This window comes from Phacochoerus africanus, chromosome 12 (genome assembly GCF_016906955.1).
Source record: "Phacochoerus africanus isolate WHEZ1 chromosome 12, ROS_Pafr_v1, whole genome shotgun sequence".
In the NCBI taxonomy this organism is placed as follows: Eukaryota; Metazoa; Chordata; class Mammalia; order Artiodactyla; family Suidae; genus Phacochoerus; species Phacochoerus africanus.
The window spans coordinates 17,211,461-17,227,265 of NC_062555.1; the positions used below are offsets into that span (position 1 = coordinate 17,211,461).

Consider the following 15,805-nt stretch of genomic DNA (forward strand, 5'->3'; position numbering starts at 1 on the left):
CATAGTTAAGGCGTATATTTAGGCAAAAAGGAAAAAATCCTGAAAGAAAATAGATCAAGAAGAATTACAGAGTTAAGTCTGTTTAGTAAGAATATGGGCTGATTTTTTTTTTCTTTATAATTTTTGGCTCTTTTCAGACTTAAAAAAGTGTGCGTCAGTTATATAATCAGAAAACAAAACTAACATTAAAACAAAAAATCTAGGCATTCCCATTCTGGCTCAGTGGGCCAAGAACCTGAGTAGTATTCATGAGGACGCAGGTTCCATCCCCGTCCTCACTCAGTGGGTTAAGAATCCGGTGGTGCTGCAAGCACGGCATAGGTCACAAACATGGCTCAGATCTGGCGTAGGCCAGCAGCTGCAGCCCTGATTCAACCCCTAGCCAACTTCCACATGCTACAGATGCAGCCCCCCCCCCCCCAAAAAAAAAAACCCAGAAAATCTATCTCTTCAAAGCATCTCATTTAACTCATGCTCTCTTTCCTGTTTGCTCTTTGGGTAAAAGCCATTAGGTTGGTGACCTCGAGGACTCCTGGTCACTCCTTACCAGTGTCTTTGATAACCTGGCATGGTTTCTCCTTGGACACCTGCTAGCACAGGTGTGTTACCACCGTCACAGCTCATCCCTCTTCATGCCCCATCGTCCTATCTAGTCCTGTGTTTCATTCACATTCATCCAGCCATTTAAAAAGCCAGTCTCTCCAGCTCGTCACATAAAGAGCCAGCGTTCTTTTTCAAAGCATTTCAAAGCACTGCCTCTTACCTACCTGAGTGGGTGTGTGTGTGTGCGTTATTGATTATTTATATGAAGTATTTCAGCGTGGGATTTAACGACAGGAACCTGGCTTCCAGCTTTTGCCAGGGCAGAGTGTTGAAATACTTAGGCGATGCCTTGGGTTCTCTGAAATTCCTTAGGCGAATACCGTAGAATTTCACAGCAGGAAAGGACCTTGGCAGTCGTGTAAGCCTCGTCTCCGTTTGACAGATGGGGAAAGCGAGGCCAGAGAGGTTAGCATCCGAGATTAATCCCGCGTTAGTGACAAGTCTTCTTACTCCTCATGGTGGTCTTTTTAATACATTCTCCTCAGAGTAAGTTCCTCAGCCTGGCTTCGTGGTGTTGGATACGAGGGGTTGGGGCGTTGCAAACAGAATCTTTGCCGTTATGAACTGAATCCAGGGAACTTGAAGTTTTAGCCTGTTGCCCCAGCACTGGGCTGTGAACAGGGACCTCACCGCCGCCTGACAACACACAACCCAACACGTCAGGGTTTGCCTCATTTGACTTCGGAAAATTCTCATTTGTTCTCAGTCTGGTTCTTTTAAGCATAGTTGATATATATATTTTTTTTTCCCCTCGGAACTTGAAGAAGAAAACTCTTTTCTCTCAGTATTATTTTTATAAAAGCTGTGTTCGAGTTTTGCTGTGATCTTTTTTAAGTAATGCTTTTGACAATTGAGTTTCAGAAGTTTAACTTTTAAGGTAAGGGATAAATATGAGAAAATTTAGTTGAGGAAGAAAAATCAATTACAGTATCTGTTGTTGTTGTTCTTAAAAGTATAACTCAAGAATTTCTATAGAAGTTGGGGAATAATCTGGCCTCCTGGCCAGTAAAATGAAGATCTCTCAACAGCTGCAAAGTATTGGTTACCCTGTTGGAATTCATTTTGATACAGTGGATTTTTTTTTTTTTTAAACTTCCTCATTCCCAAAGTTTTTTGATAGCAGGTGTGACTTTTAACCTTCCAAATTCAAACGTGTATGGTACTGAGTAATTTTGTGGGGGGCCAAAATAATCCAAAATATGTGGGAAATGAATTTTAAGATGAATAATCCTGTAACATGGAGCTCAAATAAAAATTATTACATTGAACAAAATGTAGACGTGTTATACTAAAAATTGAAAACCAGTGTTGTTTCTCCAGCAGTGTTGTAGAAAATAATCGACACATTTGTCAATTATGATCATGTTTCTGCTTTTGATTCCTATTCTAATTGATGAAGGCCTCATGCTACTAATAAAAGAGGTAACTTACTTTCGGAAATGCAAATAGCCCTTCACTGGTTTTAATTAACATACAAACTCTTATTTCTGTAATTTGTATACTTTGTAATGAAAATGCAAAACAATTTTACTTTTTACAAATAAGACCCATAAAATTGTGAAAGTAGGGAAATATTTGTGTGTCTTTCTTTTCTTTCTCTTTTTTTTTTTTTTGTCTTTTTGTCTTTTTAGAGCCACACCTGAGGCATATGGAGGTTCCCAGGCTAGGGGTTGAATCGGAGCCGTAGCCACTGGCCTACACCACAGCCACAGCAACTCGGGATCCGAAGCACGTCTACAACCTATGCCACAGCTCACGGCAACACTGGATCCTTCACCCACTGAGCAAGGCTAGGGAATGAATCTACCACCTCACGGTTGCTAGTCGGATTCATTAACTACTGCGCCATGACGGGAACTCCCTTGTGTGTCTTTCTTTTTTTTTTTTTTTGTCCTTTTGCTATTTCTTTGGAATGCTTCTGAGGCATATGGAGGTTCCCAGGCTAGGGGTCGAATCGGAGCTGTAGCCACCGGCCTACGCCAGAGCCACAGCAACGCAGGATCCGAGCCGCGTCTGCAACCTACACCACAGCTCACAGCAACGCCGGATCCTTAACCCACTGAGCAAGGGCAGGAACCGAACCCGCAACCTCATGGTTCCTAGTCGGATTCGTTAACCACTGTGCCACGACGGGAACTCCTGTGTGTCTTTCTTACCTTAATGAAAGTAGTAGAATAAACTGATAAGCCCCCCAGAGGTACTTATAAAACTACGTCCTCAACGTCCAGACTGGCCTTCTGGACAAGCTCTTTGTGTTGTAATTCACATTATCAGTAACTTCATTTTAGTAGGCACTGCTACTATTTTAAATTCACTATCTAAATATAAGTGAAATGTAGTTTTAGACATTTCTAATTGTATTTAGAGCACATCAGTATATATAAATATTAAATAACCAAGAGTGTGGGCGTGTGTTATACATAGACTATATAATCCTTGGTTGATCCAAAAGTGCACCAGAATTTTTATTTATTTTAATATTATATCTAGTATATTAATTATATATTTTATAATTGCAAACTTAATTCTATTTATATAATAAATATATAATTGTAATGTATAATGTATTAATTATATATCAGTAATGGATAATATTATATGGTATGTGATATATAATAATAAATATGTCTGACAATAGATACCATAATTGTGATTCACACATGTATAAGATTCTCAGAGGCTTTGTGCCTCATTAAAAGAAGATACAAGTCTTTGCCATTTCTTTTCCTCTCAGCACTGTATGCCTAGAATACCATGCTGGCTCCCAGCCTGATCTTATCTTTATTTATTTATTTATTCATTCATTCTTTTTTTTTTTTGCCTTTTTAGTCTTTTCTAGGGCCGCTCCCACAGCATATGGAGGTTCCCAGCCTAGGGATCGAATCGGAGCTATAGCTACCGGCCTACACCACAGCCACAGCAAAACTAGATCTGAGCCGCGTCTGCAACCTACACCACAGCTCCCGGCAACGCCAGATCCTTAACCCTCTGAGCGAGGCCAGGGATCGAACCCGCAACCCCGTGGTTCCTAGTCAGATTCATTAACCACTGTGCCACGACGGGATCTCCTGATCTTATCTTTAGTGTTTCCTGCACCTTGCCACCTGATCATTCATCCTACAACAGTGTTTTCATCATATCCATTCTTACTCAAGAAACCTTAGGCATTCCTGTCGTAGCTCAGTGGAAAGGAATCTGACTAGGAACCATGAGGATGTGGGTTTGATCCCTGGCCTCGCTCAGTGGATTCAGGATCCAGCGTTGCCGTGAGCTGTGGTGTGGGTCACAGACAAAGCTCGAATCTGGCATTGCTGTGACTGTGGTGGAAGCCGGCAGCTGCAGCTCCGATTTGATTCCTAGCCTGGGAACCTCCATATGCCCTGGCTGCAGCCCTAAAAAGACAGAACAAGAGAGAGAAACATTAGTGGCTTCCTCTTTCTCTTGCCCACGTCACCCCTTCCTGCTCCCTCGCTATCCCCGGGTCCTGTCGACATCACTCACTGCCGTGGGAAGGCATCTAGTGTAGCTCTTGGCACGATGTTTGTTTCCTGTTCCTCTGCCACCTGTTTATCTGTCTGAAATCTGTGTGTCCTTCAAGACCTCGTTCACACTCTACTCCTCGTGTCAAGTTCGGGGGCTCCCCTTTGTACCACTCTGTTCTGATGTTATTTCTCTGTCGCCCATTCACTAGTACTTTGTACTAAACGTTGTCCTGATTATTTTCCTGTATTGTTCTCTCATTGTTTCTTGTCTGAAAGTCATATTTTCCTGGCAAATTGTGCCAAGCTGTGGTTCAAGCTTTTGACTGTGTGGGCTGTATTCCAAGACCTACTGAACCAGATGCCCAGGGAGGACCCTGGAAGTCTTTTTTTAAAATAAGATACCCAGGTGATTCCAGTGAAGATGGAATGACGTGGTGTCCTTGCAACTGAGCAGTAGCTACTTGAATGGAACAAAATTAACTGTAGAATTTGTACTAAATATGCTTTAAGTTCTTTGAAAATGCAGGATCTGGGTATAGTGTCCCCTGTCTTCATCTGCTTTACAGTTAACTGGGATGTCCTTTCTCCCCAGATTCTTTATCAGTGAGAGAAACTTCCAAGTGGAATATTTCAGCTACATGTGCCCGAATGAATACATTTGCAATTTCCCTTCATGACCTTCTTTTCACTGCCTTTACCTATACAATGAATTCATGAATATATTCTCATAAAGAATTCAGAACTGCAAAGTACAGCTTGCGATTCCTCCCCCATCATAAACAGGGCTATTGATTCACCGCCTTCCTTTCTGAATTTTTAACATACGTTTACATATTTTATATGCTGTTTCTCCCGTAAATGCCATATGAATTATTTTAAAACTTCTCACTCTGCCTTGGCGCTCTTTCCGTATCAGTGTGTGTACGTGTGTGGGTTCCTTCTGTAGAGTATTCCGTCGGATGGATGGACCACCATGCGTTGAAGCATCCTTCTGTGACTAGATGGCCCTCTCACTTTTTTCCGTACTGTAAACCACACCTCAGTGAGCACTCTCAGCAACACGTACCATTTGCTCTTAAATAAGGGCTTCCTGTCCTGCTCTCCTTCCCATTTTTGGTTCACAAGCCGCACCTCATGACATGCATCGGGGGTGACAGTGGAGGGCGGTGCTCTTTACCAGGTTGTGGCCCAAAAGTACAGGATCACGTCCTGTGCTTTTGACCTGTGCCGTCTAGACCCGGCTGTTCATTGACGCACTCTGCCGTCTTGGCCCTTTCTCGCCTTCGTTACATGGACACCCTTTGTTTTAGGCTTTCTTACTGTTCCAACAGTTTCCTGTTCTGACCAGGCTTGTGGGTGCGAGAGAGAGCATACTCATCTGTACTATATTCGGCTTGTAGCAAGTGCCATTTGAACCTTGTAAAATTCATCTTAAAGGCTTGCCGTGCTCGTGAAGAAACCACTTGACCCTGACTTCTCCTCCGTCTCCTGCGTGGCTGCTTAACTGAGGCTCGATGCCGTTTCCAGGCGAACTGCTGGCGCCGAAGGCGGTGCGGGCAGTGGTTAGGTGTCCCTTCGTTTGGCTAGTGCTCGACACGTTATAGAAAACTGACTCACGCAGCTCATCTTTATGTATTATCCATTTCTCGCAGATCCTGAGAAGTTAGAGGGCTCATTCAGGATCATTAAACTTGACGTTCAGGTTCCAGACTTTAAAACACACACACACACCCACAGCCCCTCACACACATACCCCACACACACACTCACGCACCCACACCCACAATCTATTCTTTTTCAGGTCCTTTGCCAGTATTGGTTATTCTAAGACATTGGATATAGTTCCCTGTGCTATATGGTAGGTCCTTGTTGTTTATCTGTTTTTTTGTTTTTTCTTTTGTCTTTTTAAGGTCGTACCCACGGCATGTAGAGGTTCCCAGGCTAGGGTTCCAATGGGAGCTGTAGCCACCGGCTTACACCACAGCCACAGCAATGCGGGATCCGAGCCCCATCTGGGACCTACACCACAGCTCGTGGCAATGCCGGATCCTTAACCCACTGAGTGAGGCCAGGGATCGAACCTGCATCCTCATGGATGCCAGTCGGGTTCACTAACCGCTGAGCCATGACGGGAACTCCCCACTGAGTTTCTTTTTTAACATTTACAGAGAACTCAGTATGTCTCAGATGCTCTTTGAATGCTAGTCTTCCATTCCCAACCTTTTCCTGGCTCCCCTGGCTTATTTGCTCTGTTGTGTAGCAGAGACACTCTGGTGGTCACAGCAGTTTGAGACATCAAGATGACCAGTGCTTTTGAGTCAACGTCTCTGGAACGGTCAGGACACGCCTTAGGCAAGCCCTTGTGGTTATTGTCATCCTTCAGATCGCTTGACACAGACCATAAACATTTAGCTCTGGCGCATGAAGATGAATTGGAGGCCACGCTCGGCTTGTCTGCAGGGTATCTGTTTCATCTTCACGAAAGAACCCAAGTGTGCCAGTGATGATTCATGGAAATACTTTGCGATGGAGATTGGTTTTGTTTCTGTTGGAAATCTTTTAAAGAATGCTCCCCCAAGTGTGGATTCTTTATTTTCAGATATTTTCTTCCTAACACACCAGCTCTGAACCAAAGTTTTTCTTGCAGAATACCCCTTTACACGATGGCCATGGGGCACAATCCAGTGGGACTAAAGTAGGGGGCTATGGAGACTAAAATGTGCTACTTTAAGCCGGTTCTTACTTAAATCCAGTTCTGGCCACGCAGCGGAAAATCGAGGTCCCTCAGCGCGTTTTAGCTGTTCAGAAATGGACCAAGTTCTTTTTGCCATAGTTTTGATTTTCCTGGATGCTAGGAAGAGCCGTTTGGAATTTGGGAGACTTGATACCGTCCCTGTCAAAGTGGTGAGGTTAATCCTGCAGCTCTGTCAACAACCGAGTTTCCCCCACCTGCACCCTCCCTGCTCTCTTCCAGAAGTTATAGAGAAAGAGGGAAAGGGGGAAGGAAACAGAGATACAGAGCATTTGCAGCGTTGCTACATTTTTTTCAGCTTTCTTCCTCCCGCATTTCTTTTCTTCTATTACCTTTGAAAAAGTTTCTCCTTGCCTCTGTATCTGCCCCAACCCCCACTGTCATGGTCGCCCCCCGGCCCCGAGACCTTTAGAGTCTCATTGTCGCTCCCTTGACCAAGATCTGTGCACATACCACACTTACTGGTCATCCGAGGGCTGGAGCCAAGGTTCTCAGCTGCCGCTGTAGTTCTCAAGTGGGACATGTCGGGGCAATTAGCTACTCATTATGAGCACTGAGTCTAAGTGCTGCATTTTTTTGTTTGTTTGTTTTCCTGAAAGCAGAGTTGAGCTTAGCTCTGCACTCATGTCCCTGTCACCTACTTACAGACAGAAACGCTTTCTTGAGTGATTGAGAGTGACACTCCAGCCAGCCGTCTGGAAAGTATTGGAAACCAAGCTGGTGGATGCCACAGCCTCTGGGAGTGTGCACAGAGTTTGCAAATGTCATCTGCCTTGGGGCTTTTTCTCAGCAGGAAAAAAAAAAAAAAAAGACTAAAGCCCTAACCAAAGAACAAGCAGATGTTCCCACCTAAGACAGATTATCATGTTTCCATTTGTCTTGGGGTGTTTTTTTGGCAGGGGTTTTGACCAGATGGTATTAAAAGGTGAATGAACCTTGAAAAAAACATGGTTTCTCTCTTGTTTGTTTGTTTTTCCTAGTTGCTATTTAGCAACCCTAGACTAGGGAGGAAGATCATTCTGCAGAATTTATTAGATAGCGACTAAGAGCAGCACATCAGAAAGACTGGACGAGAGGGCAAGACGACTTTGGATCGTGAGACTCCGTGGTGCATTTCCTTGCATGCCGCCTTAAGCAGATACGTCCTGGTAAGAGATTGTGAGGGCAGAATTAAGGACGGCAGCACCATAAACCATCAATCACACAGGTTTCATGTTTTACCTGCAGTTGTGGCTTGGGTGTTTCAAACATCTGTTTGTCATGTCCATTAGTCTAAAAACTTCAAAGGGATCTCATGTTTTCCCTGGAGGTATCTTTGTGGTAACCTCAATTTTTCTTTTTCAACTGGTGTCCGCGATCTCTCCTTATTATCTCAAGTTTGACTTAAAATGAAGTCTTTCCTCAAGCAGAAAGACTGTGATGACTGTAGTTGTTTCTGTCCCTTGGGAGTAAACTAGTCGTAGATCCATGATTGGCTCAGTTAAAAAAAAGTTAGTGGGCTGAGTAGGAGGAAAAAAGAATGTTTGTATTTCTTACAACCGGAAATGTTTATAATAAAATAGCTTTTTTTTTGGTTACAACTCCCTGGTATGATCCATCCCAGGCTGTGGCTCTGGGGATCACCTTAGGTCTAAAGACAGCATTCTGTTACCTTCTCTCTTGCGGAAATTCAAGAGGTAGTTTTGCGGCTGTGTAACATGAAAGCTGGGAGTGAAAAATTAAGGTTTTGTGTACAAGCTAAGTGACTGGCTTCTTTGGTCAGCATCTTACTCTCCCTCTCTATAAAAATAAACTTTCTCACGTAGCTCATTTGTAGCTTCCTCACTGGTGTTCAGGTAGCATGTTCTTCCAAAAGCACGTGTGGGAGTTCCCGTCATGGCTCGGCAGTAAGGAACCCGACTAGTATCCCTGAGGTCTCGGGTTCCATCCCTGGCCTCGCTCAGTGGCTTAAGGAGCTGTGGTGCAGGTCGCAGACGTGGCTTGGATCCGGCGTTGCTGTGACCGTGGCGTAGGCTGGCGGCTACAGCTCCGATTGGACCCCGAGCCTGGGAACCTCCATATGCCGCAGGTGAGACCCTGAAAAGACAAAATCACAGCACGTGCGGTGAGGGGCGCGCAACTCTGTGAAAGCACGTAACCCGTTCACTCGTGCACTTGAAGTGGGTTAACTATGCGGTATGTGGGCTATATATCTCAGTAAAACTGAGATTTAAATATCAACGTGTATATATTTGAGAAGATGGGGGGTTTCCCTTGGTAGACTCTCCCCCCCCCCCCCGCCCCGCCCCGATGAGATGTCCTTCCTGATGAATCGAGCAGCAGGACCTTTTCACTGGAGGCTCATCTTCCTCTCCCAGCATTTGACTTGCGTGCTCGCCAAAACTACGCATGCCACGTTGTCCTCATGCTGTTCCACTAAATTTCAGAAAGAATCCGTTTGAGTATAGTCTCTAAAAGAAAGGGTAATTTTGTGAAAAGAAAATAGTGGGCTTTGGAAAAACTGGACAAATGATACCAAAACATTGATACTGAATTACGCATGAGGGAAACCACGGTAAGAGCTTTGGAGGAAAATCATCAAAGCTTAGATTATCTGTTGTAGTTAGTGTACTCAGGATACTCACAAGTATCCTAAATCCTCCAAAACTGGGACTCGTAGGCAGTGCAGTGTGATACGTAAGAAAAGATTGCCAGGAGTTCCCACTGTGGTACAGTGGGTTAAGAACCCGACTGCAGTGGCTCAGGTCACTGTGGATGTGAGGGTTTGATCCCTGGCCTGGCACGGTGGGTTAAAGGGTCCAGCGTGGCTGCAGTTGCAGCTCAGATTCAATCCTTGGCCCAGGAGCTTCCATATGCCACGGGTACAGCCATTTAAAAAAAAAAAAAAATGGGAGTTCCGTCGTGGCGCAGTGGTTAACGAATCCGACTAGGAATCATGAGGTTGCGGGTTCGGTCCCTGCCCTTGCTCAGTGGGTTAAGGATCCGGCGTTGCCGTGAGCTGTGGTGTAGGTTGCAGACGTGGCTCGGATCCCGCGTTGCTGTGGCTCTGGCGTCGGCCGGTGGCTACAGCTCCGATTCGACCCCTAGCCTGGGAGCCTCCATATGCTGCGGGAGCAGCCCAAGAAATGGCAAAAAGACAAAAAAAAAATGAAGAGAAAAGATTGGCAGCTAAGTATACGTTTTAAATTTGTTACAGCTAGGAGTTCCCTGGTAGCTCAGTGGATTAAGGATCTGGCATTGTTACTACTGTGGTGTGGGTTCAGTCCCTGGCCCAGGAACTTCCACATGCCACTGTGTGGCCAAATCAAGCAAACAAAGACAAAAAACAAACAAACAAAATTGTCACAATTAGACACTTAAGAAAAGTGTATGCACTTTTGGGGGGGACATGCCTGCAGCATGCGGAAGTTCCCAGGCCAGGGATTGAACCTGCACCATAGCAGTGACAAACTGCTGCAGTGACAACACCAGATACTTAACCCGCTGTGCCACAAGGGAACTCCTCCGGCAGTGTTTTAGACTTTTTTGCTTTAACTTTTCTGATTAGTCATCAAATTAATTATTCTTGCAACACTGATTAAGAGGGCCTCTATTACAGGATTCAGAGGCAGAAACAAAAACTTACAAAACTCAGTAAAGTGGTAAAGAAGTTACAAAAGGTGTGTGTGTGTGTGTAAGAGAGAGAAATAAACAAATAGAAAATAAAACTAAATTTACCTCTGTTGATATTTATGTCCTCATTTTCTTGCTATCCACTGACTACTAACTTCAAAGCTGTTGCGCCTGAGAAAAGTAATAAAAGATGCTCATTCAGGAATCCAGCAAACTCTGACCTGACGTTCACGAAGGATTGTACATTATACTAGGTTACAGAGATGTGAACGCAGACTAGTTGTGGTCCCTGTGTCTGCTTTTAATGTCAGGTTTTAGCTTTTAAATATGAATTCTCTTTATCGTACATGTATAAAAAAGCCTTTTGGGGGGAGAGCTTCTTTACTTATGCCACGAATATTGGGTCTCAAACATGTTCTCTTACGTTCTTCTTACTGGAAACTCTGACTTAAAATTCCATTCCTCCCCAAAGAGCTAATACTTCCTTTCCTGTATGACAGATGAATATGTTATGGTCATCCCTGTGTTGGTTTTTGCCCCCTTGCTATTACAGGCAGACACATACAGGACTCCAAACAACAAATCAGGGATCCAGAAACATGAGTTCTCTCTACAGCTCTGCTTCTAAGACCTTGAATGGCCAGAGGCAAACTGAAGCCCGTCTCTAAAAACAGGACTGGGATGGAACTGAAATGTGTATTTTCCAAGATTTTTTTTTTTCCAGTGCTTGTAATTTCTGGGGTTGGTTCCTCTTAAGCATGTACATATAAAGCATGAAATTCAGAACATAGGCGTCTTTCATGTCAATGGATTAATGCAGAATGCATTCTAGAATGTAAGTTCCGTGAAGTTTGATTGCCTCTTGGTTTCATTCATACTATACCAGGAATGAAGTAATTTTTTTAAAGAACGAATGCATGTATATTAGTGAGACATATAAATGGAGAAGGAAAATAAGAAAGGAAACTTTAGGTCTCAAAGACATTCGAAAATAGGGCTCTAACTACCGGCAGAGTAGTAGCTTGAAGCAGAAAAATGAGAAGATAAATTTTTCATTTTGTTTTGATTCGTTTCCTTAAAGTTTGGGGTAGTCTGATGGAAGATTTCAGGTTAGGAGAGAATACACAGGTAGGAAATTTATTCATTTATTCAGCAGATGATTAAGTATCCCCTCAGTGTTAGTGTAATGGTTATCAAACTTTGTGATCTCACAACCCCTTTGTACTTTCAAAAATCAGTAAGGATCCAAAGATTATTTTTTATATATGGGTTACATTTGATGTGTATCATATTGGAGTTGAAACTGATTAATTTAAAATTTTTAATTTAGTTCATTTAAAATAATCACAAGAAGGAGTTCTTCTGACTAGTGGAAATGAATCTGACTAGCAGCCTTGAGGACACAGGGTCGATCCCTGGCCTCGCTTAGTGGGTTAAGGACCCGGTGTTGCCTTGAACTGTGGTGTAGGTCGCAGACGCAGCTCCGACCTGGCATTGCTGTGATTGTGGTGTAGGCCGGCAGCTACAGCTCCAGTTCGACTCCTAGCCTGGGAACCTCCATATGCTGCAGATGCGGCCCTAAAAAGACAATACATAAAGAAATAAATAAATAATCACAGTAAGCTCTTTGCATGTAATATAAATAACATTTTTATGAGAAATAATATACTTTCCAAAAGGAAAAAAAAGCTTAGTGAGATGTGAGCGTTGTATCACATCTCTGCAAATCTCTTTGAAGTGCAGCTTACAAAGAACACAGCAGGATTTTCACATGTGCGCTCAGTGTGTTGCAGTCGGCCGTTCAGTTGAAAGATATGAGATGATGGAGAAAATCCAGCAGGAATGGAGTTGGAAGGGAGGCCCTCACAAGCCTTGGGCAGGGTCTCAGGAAATCTCAGGGGCCTCCATCACAGGCTGTGAGCGCCGGTGGCCGCGAGAATCTGGTGAAACTTCGTGGTGAACTTGGTAGCTCAAGAGGGGTACAATATTCCTGTTTCTAGTTGAGGGAGGTGTGGATGTCCCTTTTTTTTTAAGTGTAGGAGGATCCTCGCAAGAAGCAGTTGAGGCTGGAGACAGGTGAGTGGCTTCCTGTGGGAGAGACAAGGGCGTCTAACGCAGGTTAGGTGAACAAATGTTGCTCCCTCCCTGTGTGACAGTGATTCCCTTAGGAGCGTGGGATGAGAAGCCAAGAAGATGCCACCTACTGGGTACCAGACGCTCAGCCTCCATCATTCAATCCCCAGCCTCAAAGAGAATGTCTTTTTTAACCCTTCCAGGACTGTCACATAAGGAGAGATAACAAGTCAAATGTTAAATGCATATACAGAGCATTTGTTCGTATGATGATACCTTGTTTCTGATTGTTCTTCTTTGCTTTTTTTCCAGACCATCCAGACCGTTCAAGTTACCAAAAAGGTAAAGTAGTCTGGATCATCTTATTATATCATTCTATGCTTTTTCTCTTTTAGTATTTTCTTTACATTTTGCTGCTGTTTTCACCTTCCTCGTTCATATTTTTGTGTGGGAAAAATAAATTTCCCCTGAGTTGGCTGCTTGAGGAATTTTATATCTCCAAAGTGGTTTTAATCCCAAGGCAGACTTTTAACCTTTAAATTCTTTGGAGGTTTAATCATTTATATTTGCACAATTATTTTGAATTCTCTCCTGTCACGTATTGGCTTCTCAGTGTCCTACTTACTGATGAGAGAGAAACTGTTCGGCCGGTTCCATGACTTGAATTCCTGGTAGTTTATTTCTGATTGTTGTCTGGGTTTTCTTTCCAAAAATTTTGTTATCATGTTAAGATGGAGATATTCTTTTATGTGGGAATTTTTAAGTTTTAGCTGCTTAGTAGAAAAGCAAAATTTTAAATGGACAAGAGTTTGTGGGGGAAAAAAGCATTATCTCATCAGATGTCCCTATACATTATGGTTCTAGGTATAATATTCAGAAATCCTTAGTGATCTTCAAAATTCATTTGCTGAAGACGCTCAGATGCTGATAACTCTGAAGCCTACTGCTGGAGAGTTACCCTCTCTTTGGCGTAAAATTATTACATCAATTTTAATTATGTAATGATTAAATGTAAAATTGCTTTTACATTTAAAAAAACATTACTTTTGAAAATGGCAGTAAAGCAGGCAGAGCATAAAATTTACTGTTTTAATAAAAAAACACAGTTCTTTGGCATTAAATACAGTCCCATTATGTCACCATGATCCATCTCCAGAACTTTTTGCAGCTTGTGAAACTGAACCTCTATACCCTTTAAAGAGTACCGACTCACTTCTCCCTCCCCCCAGCCCCCGGCAACCACCATTCTTCTCTGTCTCTGTGAATCTGTCACTCACATACCTCGTAGGAGTGGAGTGGAAGAGTATGGTATTTGTCTTTTGGTAACTGGCTGATGTCACTTAGCATAATGTCCTCAAGTTTTATACGTGTTGTGGCACGTGTCAGAGTTTCCTTCCTTTTCTTTTTTTTAGTGGCTGCACCTGCGGAATATGAAAGTTCCCAGGCCAGGTGTTGAAGCCAGGCCATAGCTGCGACCTACACCACAGCTGTGGCAATGCTGGATCCTTTAACCCATTGCCCTGGGTTGCGGATCAAACTCATGCCTCTGCAGTGACCCAAGTCACTGCAGTCAGATTCTTAACCCACTAAGCCATAGTGGGAACTCCTTCCTTTTTTTTTTTTTTTTTGGTCTTTTGTCTTTTTTGTTGTTGTTGTTGTTGTTACTATTTCTTGGGCCGCTCCCGCGGCATATGGAGGTTCCCAGGCTAGGGGTTGAATCGGAGCTGTAGCCACCGGCCTACGCCAGAGCCACAGCAACGCGGGATCCGAGCCGCGTCTGCAACCTACACCACAGCTCACGGCAACGCCGGATCCTTAACCCACTGAGCAAGGGCAGGGACCGAACCCGCAACCTCATGGTTCCTAGTCGGATTCGTTAACCACTGCGCCACGACGGGAACTCCGGAACTCCTTCCTTTTTAAGACTGAATGATATTCCACATCGTTGCATATACACATTTTGTCTACCCAGTTGTGCCAAAAAAATTTTTTTTTGGCAAAAGGATGAAGGGAAGAAGTCATACAAGTAAATATGGCATATTAAGAAAATGAATTTCTGGAGTTCCCATCATGGTTCAGTGGTTAACGAATCCGACTAGGAACCATGAGCTTGCAGGTTTGATCCCTGGCCTTGCCCAGTGGGTTAAGGATCTGGCATTGCCGTGAGCTGTGGTGTAGGTTGCAGGCTGGCTCGGATCTGGCATTGCTGTGTCTGTGGTGTAGGCCGGCAGCTGCAGCTCCGATTCGACCCCTAGCCTGGCAACTTCCATATGCCTCAGGAGCGGCCCAAGAAATGGCAAAAAAAAAAAAAAAAAAAAAAAGAAAGGAAGATGAAAACCAAGACATTTGATTGGAGCAATTTCAGGAGAGTCATGAGAGCCAAAGGCAGGCCCTGAGGGGTTAAGGCTTGGAGGCTGGTTGGGAAAAGGAGGCCTCAGGCCCAAGGTGCTCATACTCTGAAGCCTGGCTCTCTGCTCAGAAAGGAAGGGGAGAGAGAGGACAGTGTGGCCGGAAAGGAGCAACGGGCAGGAGAAAAACATCTTTGAAAGAGAAAGGACAGTTTCCTGTGCAGGGGGGTCGAGTGTAGTACAAAAGGTCCATTTAAGACAGGCCCCCGCGTGATGACCCTGGAGCATAGGCTAGCCCTGTCAGACCCTTCGTTCAGACCCTTCATCCATCTGTTTTAACAGTGACTTCTGATATTTTTCCAGACTAAACCCCCAAATCAGGCGGCCGAGGATCTAAGAGGATGCTAGGGGACTTTCCCCTTGGACTCTCGGGAGGATCCAGCCGGGCAGGAACCGCCTGGACCGGGCTGCCAGGCAACCGCCCCCTCCCTCAGATGCCCTGTCCCCCCCACCCCCCACCCCCCAACACGTTCCGTCCAGCCTGCTCGGCCTGTTTCTCTGTCTGGCGAAGATGAAGGGAGATGAGTCCTTCATGCCACACTACCTTGACCGCACCTGCTGGGAAGGGCGCGGCACTTTCATTAGCGACACCGCGGACAGCAGTAGGGCCTCGAGGAGAAACCTGCCACCTGTCAGTCCCTGGGGTCACAGAAGTGGTGTGTGTGTGTGCAGTGATGTGGTGTCTAGAGTTACAGAAGTAGATGAGGCAGAGGGAAGACACGCCATTACACGGGGTGTGCAGAGGAGCATGTTACGGTAAAGGGAGGGGGCCCTTGGAAAGCTTCCTAATGCACATGCAGTTGACTTTTCAAAGAAAAGACCATGCGGGGAGTTTATTCTAATTTAAATTTAGAATGTGTATCTTGAAGCCAGAC

General features: G+C 44.3%; 1 protein-coding gene across 1 annotated transcript in view; it reads left to right on the top strand.

The window, feature by feature from the left end:
• Positions 1 to 15,805, top strand: part of DISP1 (dispatched RND transporter family member 1) — a 183,218-nt gene that overhangs the window by 146,806 nt on the left and 20,607 nt on the right. Inside the window, 1 exon segment of the mRNA XM_047755446.1 lies at positions 12,835 to 12,864. Within this exon segment, the coding sequence (XP_047611402.1) occupies positions 12,835 to 12,864 (30 nt within the window).